The sequence below is a fragment of the Atta cephalotes genome, assembly GCF_000143395.1.
Source record: "Atta cephalotes unplaced genomic scaffold scaffold00014, whole genome shotgun sequence".
Lineage (NCBI taxonomy): Eukaryota > Metazoa > Arthropoda > Insecta > Hymenoptera > Formicidae > Atta > Atta cephalotes.
In genome coordinates, this window is record NW_012130078.1 from 3,176,776 (window position 1) to 3,185,660 (window position 8,885).

At 33.9% G+C, this 8,885-nt stretch overlaps 1 protein-coding gene across 1 annotated transcript in view; it reads left to right on the top strand.

The window, feature by feature from the left end:
- The window catches only part of LOC105617766 (protein takeout-like), a 10,991-nt gene extending 2,339 nt beyond the window's left edge, over window positions 1–8,652 (top strand). The window contains exons 3-4 of the mRNA XM_012199320.1: window positions 6,754–6,903; window positions 8,501–8,652. Coding sequence (XP_012054710.1) covers window positions 6,754–6,903; window positions 8,501–8,652 — 302 coding nt within the window. The remainder of the gene's footprint in view (window positions 1–6,753; window positions 6,904–8,500) is intronic.
- Window positions 8,653–8,885: the final 233 nt, after the last annotated feature.

Below are 8,885 nucleotides of genomic sequence, written 5' to 3' on the forward strand. Positions count from 1 at the left end.
AACCTAACCGTACCGAACGAGTACGTAACTAACTTACGTACGTTTATTTAGTTAAGTTAAGTTTAGTTAGTAGTATAGTANACACACACACACACACACACACACACACACACACACACACACACACACACACACACACACACACAAAATCTAAGTCTAGAAAATATTAGTTGTGGTGGAAAAACGGTTTGAAAGGGTCAGCCCTTTAACTTATAAAACGATTTTCAGTTTTTCCATTATTCAAAAACTGAGATCAAAAAATATTTTATACAAAAGTTTTACAATAAAATTATCTTTATTTATTCACGCCAATAATTTTTTTAAAATAATTATTAGAAAGATTAAAAATAATTTTTTTGTTGGTATTACCCAGCAAACATGACTTGGTACTGTTATATAATTTTTTTTTCATTATTCAGATGTCTCTATTTTATAACAAGACAGCTTTATGGCGTAAACGAGATATCCTGATATAAATATGATAATTTGTTATATGTCTTTGTTATATATTTAGTACATAACATAATTATGGGAATTAAATACGTAATACAATTATATCCATATACCATTTTATGAATAAGACATAACAAACATACATTTACATCACTAAGCCATAATGAAAAAAGATATAAATAATACATGTTTTGGTTACATCTGAAATGTATACTGTAATCTGTAATAATTATATTACTAAAATTATGAGATTGTACTTTTCTAAAAAATTACATCACTACGATGTAACATAATTTCATAAATTATACGTCACTTTTTCAGTGTTTGAGCATATTTCATTATATTTGTTCTTGCACTTTGAGAGATGAGTGATTTGTTATATAAACATATTAAGGAACAACAAATGTGATAAATTGATAAGAAAATGATCGATCAATAAGTACTGCAAATTATTTCTCATTATTTGTCAATATAACAAATAATCAAAACAATCAGTATCGCCAGCACATAAAATATATCCAAAAGATAAGTAAGTTGTATATAGTTTGCTTCTATTATACTATCAGTTAATTATTTTTATGCAATTAGATAATAATATATACGATTGTCGTGTAGATTTTTTTTTTATAGATACAAAAGTATAAAGAATAAGTATTTAACATAGATCATTATCATTTCCTAACTAAGTGAATAAATACTAGCGTATTATTTCATTTTCATGTAATCTTTTCAAATATTAATAATATTAAACTGTCAACAAAGGCATGAAATTAATATAAGGAATGGTTACAATAGGAATGATTACAATAAAAGATAGATATAAGTAATGACTCGATCACAAGCGTGCGATTAGCTCAGCGTAAATATATTAGGTTATTGTTCTAGGGATCGTAGGTTCAAATTTTGCTGGCGATACATTTATTCAATAATAATAAGTTAAGAAGATAAAAATATAGGTATAAAAATATAGACGAAACAGTAAATAATAAATTGAACTGGAAAAATAAGTTTTGAAAATAATAATTGAACTGTGAAAAAGTAAATAAGCAAAAAAATCATTTTTTTCATTAAGATATAACCGTAATCTTTTTATTACATAAAAAATAGTATTTAAGAAAATTTTTTGTTACATATAAAAAATATATTTCTTTCATTTAAAAAAAGAGTTGCAAAATTACATAAATTATTTTTTTAATTCTAATAGCAAGAAATAACCAAAAAACTTCTACTCAAAGAAATTGAGTCAATGCCAATAAGTAACAAATAAATAACAATTTCACCTATTTGTAATGTGACAAATTTTGCATTGTAAACATTATATACATTTCATCTCAATACATAATTGTTATATGTCAACTCTGTCGCTGTTTCATATTTAAATCATATCACTGTTATGTAACACTATTAGGTAAAATGGGATGACAAATTTGAGAACATTTTCCGTAAATTCATATAACTTTTGACATCACTGTTCGACGATCCAAAAAAATTAAGATTATGTATGAGTTACGAGTTTGAGATGTATTTGTGTTTGCTGAGTGATACAAATGAACAGAAATAATTTTATTGTAATTTGTATAAAACATTTTTTGATTTCTCGGATAATTTTTAAATAACGCTTTGTGTTCTGCCTCGGTGGAAGAGAGGACAACTGTACATTGCTTTTTGGATTCCCAGCTTATAGCGCCGCCATTCATAATGAAGACGAATCCAGTATAGGATTGACGAAGCACACCAAACATTCTGCTCCACCAATCCAGTATCTACGAATCCCTCCAAGCTTGTCTTGCTTTTGATGTACGTGATTCCAAAGTTTATGGTCCCTTTCAAATACTCTAAAAGACCCTCTTGGCTTTCCTCATTATAAGTGTTGAACTGACTGAGACAATTAACAATATGCGATATATCTGGTCTCGTCGCAATTGCAAATAATTTAGAGTGCCTATGAGTTGATACGATCTTTCTTATATCTGGTTTGATTTGGTGATTTGTCTAGTTTCATGCCTGCCTCGACTGGAGTGCAAACGGGGTTGCAGTCTTCCAACCCGAAACGTGATAAGATTTCTTGAATGTAGTCTGATTGAGAAATGCAATATGATAGTCTCTCCTCCTGGTGATTTCAATTCCCAGACAGTAATATGCGGTTCCTAAGTCCTTCACGTCTAATTCCTGTAATACATTTTTCGTAAAATGTAATTTTTCGTAAAATAAAATTTAGATCGTTTTTTCATTGCGATAAAATATTAAAATGTCGTCTACATAGACTAGAAGTAACAAGGGTTCTCCTTCTGAGTTGAACTTTGTTGCGTCAAATCCATTTCTTGAAGTTTCTGATTTAGTTTCTTGTACTATTAACGATTGGCTTGCTTTAAGTCATATGAAGTCTTTCGTAGACGGCAAATCTTGTCGTTATTCTAAGGCTCTTCTAGCATTCTTTCCGCTTGGATTTCTACGGCATTTTTATTACTACCCTTTTGAAATGCGATTTTTTTCAAGTTTTCCGTGAGTCGTTCGGGTAACGTATATTTCCTCTTCAACAGTATCGTGTAGATAGGCCGACGTGATATCCATCTGTTGTATTTTTAAGTCGTGCTCAATTGCTAAGGCTAATAGCATGCGTTGAAATCCCAAGCGACGGTGTCATTGTAGTTAATCCCTGGACATTAAGCGAATCCTTTTGCGACGATACGAGCTTTTCTTCTTTCTATCCGTTCGCGTCATATTTGTTCCTTAAAATCACATGCACTGATGACATGATAGTTGTTGGATTGATCGACGATTTCTCATGTACTTTTTTCAATAGACATTCGACTTCGTCGACGATCGCGTTCTCTCATTCTTCCTTGTCTGGTCAAGTGTGCTGGTAAAAGATTTTCAACGAAGGATTGGTTAAATTCGCTTCTTGTTCATATATATCGACATCTCACCGTCCAGCTCGACTTCTTCGCTGATGATTTCAGAGCAGCTGCCCCCTTCCTAGAAGTACGTATATTTTGCGTGGGTAGCCTGGTATTTCCGTAAGCAGTTTCTTGAGTCTTCTTGAGTCTCTTTTGGGAGAATCGACGATAATCGGTTAAATTAGGTTCCTTTTACTCCGATAGAATGTCATATTCCTCTGTCCCGTCTTCCAGTTCCTTCTCGCTTTCGGAATCTATGTGAAAATCGTAGATGGTGAGTGTTTTTTTCGGATCTTTGACCAATTCTTTGCTAAGATTCTGTTGTTCGTCCATTTTGGTCTAAGAACTTCACATCACATGAGATGATCACTCTCTGCTTACTCGAGACCCATATTCGATAGCCTTTGGATGAGTCGTCATATCGAGAAAAATGCTTATTCCTCGTGAGTCGAATTTTCCTTTGTTGGATGCTTTATCGAGTATATATGCGATTTCTCTGAAGGTTCGTATATGCTCCACGCTCGGTTCCTTATGCCATAATTCAAAGGGCGTTTTCTTGTTTAATGTCCTTGACGCACCGATTTCTGATATAATTCGCCGTATTCATTTGGCTTCCGCCAAAACGAGATAAAGAGTTTTGATCACGTCATTAAATACCGTGTCATTTCCATGAGCGGTTCTTCCTTTCTATTATTCTGTTTGATTGAGGTGTATAAGGTGATTAATCTTCGTGTGATTCCTTCCATTTTCTGAAATTTATCGAATTCGTCATTGCAGAATTCTCGACCGTTATTTAATTGTAGATGCTTGATTTTTTGTCGGTCTGTTTTTCGACAAGGTTCTTAAACGCTTTGAAGGCTTACAAAACTTTGCGTTTCTTTTGTATAAAGCTCACTTCCGTCCATCGTGAGTAGTTGTCTGTGAATATTAGGATGTACCTTGCTTTTCCTTTGGATTCATTCCCCATCGGTCCATATGTTTGCGTAGCTTTCCAGCAATTGGCTGTTTCTCTGTGAGAGTCTCTCGAATGGTACATTGTTAATTTAGCTTCCGAGCAGAATTCGCATATGACGGGATTCTCGTCTTTTTCCAAAAGAAGTCCGTATAGCCTCTTTCTTACTCATTCAAGAGAGTAGTTTAGGTGCCCAAATCTCTCGTGTCATATCATTATCTGAGACTTACGTGCTTTTCTTGAGACGTTACAGACCGATTCTTTGTTTGATTCTCGAAGAAAGGTAGAGATTTTCCTTCCGATTCGCAATAAGAATCGTTATTCCGTCGGTTTTCTTCTTTATTTCAGCCTTTTTCTTTGTGAATATAACGTTGTTCCCGGCGTTGGTGATCTTAGTAAGATCACTAGATTACTACGAAGATTAGGGACGTGTAATGTATTTTCCAAACATACGTTCTCGTTGTATTTCCGTTTGTGGCTGTGATCTTCACTGTTTCCTTGGCCTTTAGTTTGGTTGAGATTCATGCTTTCAGGATTCGAAATCTCTTCAAATGTTGTTTTGTCGTCACAAATGTGCATTCGCTGTTGAGACACGCATTATCTCTTGGATTATTTCCTATGGAATATGAAACGATATTAGTGGTAGAAATAAAGAAAGCAACATCTTTACTAACGGCTACTTTTTGTATTCTTTGGCCTTCGTATTTTTCTCATGTTTGTCGACAATCTATGGCCTTATGTTCAATTCAGCGACATTTATAACATCTATATTTAAATGTGAAATTTAAATTTCACCTGAGTGGAGTTCTTCTGCCTTATCAATCACTTTATTGACGGTCCTTCGTTTGGTTTCCTTTTCGAGCAAACATTATCGCGTGATTATCATCTTGGTTTCGTTGTCTCTTGGTTATGCTTTTGTCAAGAATCTTGACTTTCAGATGTTCGGGATTAGGCAATGTGTCTCTCGACTCGATAGCACATCTAAAATTCTGGAAGCAATCTGGTAGGCTATGTAACAATATTATTGGATTGCAATTCGATACTGACCTCTATGGTTAACTCTGATAATTTGTCGACCATCTCAGAAAATTCGACGTGTCATTGTACATCGCCATTGTCGTCGAGTCGATGAGTTATTAGCCATTTCCATAATAATACCTTATTAGGATTTTTTTACTCGAATATCGATTCCAGATCTCGAGAGCTGTTGAGCAATTTCTAACCTGTTTGAATGTTTTTCTGCGATTGTGAGATATAGATTGACCGTTGCGCGATTGACTTTTCGTCTTTTTCTTTCCAGGCTATTAAGGGTTTAGCTTCTTGTTGCCGGTTTTTGTCCACTTGCATAGGTCCACGTTTTGTTCTTCGTCATTAATATCTGTATTCTCAGCTCCCATAGATATAATTTTCTCTGAATAGCAACAGTATGCGCACTAGACTCGCTGTTTATCCGTCCACGTTGTCGCGTGCTCGTGTTTCGATTCCGCGTGGTTTCAACATCAATTTTTGCCCTCACTCAGGGCGCGTGTTTAACACTCACTATCGACAACTAACTCGTTGGATAGTTTTGCGTACCTGAATTCGAAAAACTTTTCGTAACCTGTTAGGATTTGAGAGCAGATCGAGACGGATAGATTAAAGTTCACAGTTTTATCTGTACATCTGACGTATATAACGGAAAATCAAGAATCGATTAATGGCGGTAAAAAAAGAATAGAAAAACCGGTAATAATCAAGATAGGAGACTCGATCTCAAGTAGTAAGCGATTGGTCGAGCATTTACGATTACATACCACGTTAACGTCACATTTTTAACATAAGGTTTTTCTACACATTTTTTTTAAACATTTGTGATAAATCTTATTTCCTGCTACTTTTCTTATTTATTTTCCTCTATCGTTTTTAGTCTTTTTTTTATCTATAATCTATATCTCCTTAAAATCTGTTTCGAATATTTAGTCTTATGACTTATTAGATATCTTATGACTTATCTCTAAACGGATTCATGAGTCATCGACAGTCACATATCTCAATTTCTTTCATCCCGATCACATATATTTTTGATATTCGAAAATATCATGTTATTGGTTAAAATTTATCAGAATCTCCACCTCTTTTATCGTAGTGAAGATCCCTTTGGTTCTGATCGAATCAGTCTGTTCTCATAAGCTGCGAATAACACATCTCCGACTTAATCTATAAGCTTGCCTGTATCATCATTAAATAAAGTTCGGTCAGAAGATAGTTGTCGAACCTTTTTATTACTTTACATATTACAGTACGTCTCGCTCGTAACAGCACTCCGATTGGATCTAAAAGCATAGTCTCAACAATTATTATTAAAAGCATAGCGTAATTTATGCAAATTTATTAGAGTTTAACGATATTTTTTATTTTATTCATTACGATTTTTTTTTACATAATTTTAAGTTTTTCATTTTTTTTTTCTAGAGGATGTCAGGGCTAAAGTCTTTATTAGAGCAAAACCATTTTTATATGAGGGCCGTCGTTATCTCAGATTGCAACAACTGAAAATGGACTTCAGCGTAAAGGATATCAAAATGGGAGTCGAAAATGTGCTCAACACTAATAGTATATTACGTAAGTTCTAATTCTGTATAATAACTTTTAGATTGTTTCTTTTGTATTTCATATTTTCAAAAAGAATAAAATTATAATCTTAACAGTGCAATAATATTATACAACAAAGTAATAATATATCTCAGGATAAATAAAAAATTTATTTAAAAATTAAATCAAAAGATTAGATTAATATAAATTAATTTAAAAAAAAGAGTTAAGTATGTGTCTAATAAACGCCATAAAATGAATATTTTTTTATTAATTTATTGGGAGTACAAATAAGTTTCCGCCGTTTTTAATCAAAAATTAAGCATTGATTGTGAAAGAATGGTACATAATGTTTTATTCAAAGTAAAAGTAAAGTGGCCATCGCTAGCCACTACTTTTTCTCATTTTTCTGGTAGCATGTGGATACCGCGTCGGAAAAACGCTTCATCTTTTGAGGCTATCCAATCATCGACACAATTTTATCTTCATATGATGTGAAGTGCTGCTCGGACAGGCCATGCATCATCGATTGAAACAAGTGGTAGTCGGAAGGAGCAATATCTGGAGAATACGGCGGGTGGGGTAGAACTTCATTTGAGTGTTTCTGAGTAGGTTTTGACTGGCGCCGCAACATGTGATCGAGCATTATCATGCAGGAGAATAATTTTGTCATGCTTGGAGTAGTAGTGGGCGCGTTTTTCCTTGAGTGCTCGGCTCAATCTCATCAATTGTGTTCCGTAGAGAATCCCAGTAATAGTCTCGTTCGGTTTGAGCAACTCATAATACACGACACCAAGCTGATCCCATCAAATACACAAGTGAGTTTTTTTCCATGAATATTCGGCTTGGCTGTCGATGTTGAAGCATGGCCAGGTGGTCCCCATGATTTCCTCTTCTTTGGGTTATCATAGTGGATCCATTTTTCATCACCAGTGACTATACGATGCAAAAAACCCTTTCGTTTGCCTGGCAAACAGCATTTTACATATGAAAAATCGGCGTTCAACATTTCTCGGCTTCAGTTCATATGGAGCCCAATTCCCTTGCTTTTGAATCATTCCCAATGATTTTAAACGATATGAAATTGTTTGTTGAGTCACTCTTAATGTAAGTGCAAGTTCTTTTTGGCACGAATCTGTATCCAATAATGCTTCCAATTCCGCGTCTTCGTACACTTTCGGCTTTCCACTACGTTCTTTGTCTTCGACGTCAAATTCACCGTTCTTAAACTTTTGAAATCATTCATGACAACTTCTCTCACTTAAGGCACCATATGCTTCTACAAGCAATCTATGAGCCTCAACTGCAGATTTCTTCAAATTAAAGAAGTAAATCAAAAGTTCCCGCAAATGACGCTTATTCGATTCAAAACTCGACATTTTCGTACAAAAAAAAATATATGATGCTGATACAAAATCGCTAATAATATTTCAAAGTTATGGTGTTACCGGATGTCCAATCTTACGATATGTCGTTTTACATCAAACAATTTTAACTATAGTTTATTAGTAGCGCCGTCTTTGCAAACGGTGGAAATTTATTTGTACTCCCAATTTAAAAAATGCATTTAAATATAATAGTAATTTTTTTAGTCTTGAAACATATTCTAATATTACTTTTATTTTAGTGGCGGCACTCAATCTTTTCATCAATACCAACAGTCAAGAATTGTTGAAAGAAATGAAACCGGATCTAAGAAGAAAGCTAGTACAAGTGATGTCGAGTTTCGTCGAGAACCTTTTTGGTCAAGTACCATACGACGCCTGGATTACGGATTAAACAATCATCTAATAATTATCAAGGGGAAAACCAATTGCGTTATTGATGCACCTTTAAACGCGGGTCTTGACACGAGAGAAAAAGAACTCTTATATAATGAAGGAATTGTTATAGAGTATACAATAAAAATCATAAATCATAATATCGATTATTTTTAATCGGTACTTCCATGTGTCAAGAAAAAGTTTGCACGTAACAATTAATGGATTTTTAAATTATGCGTAAATTGCCCT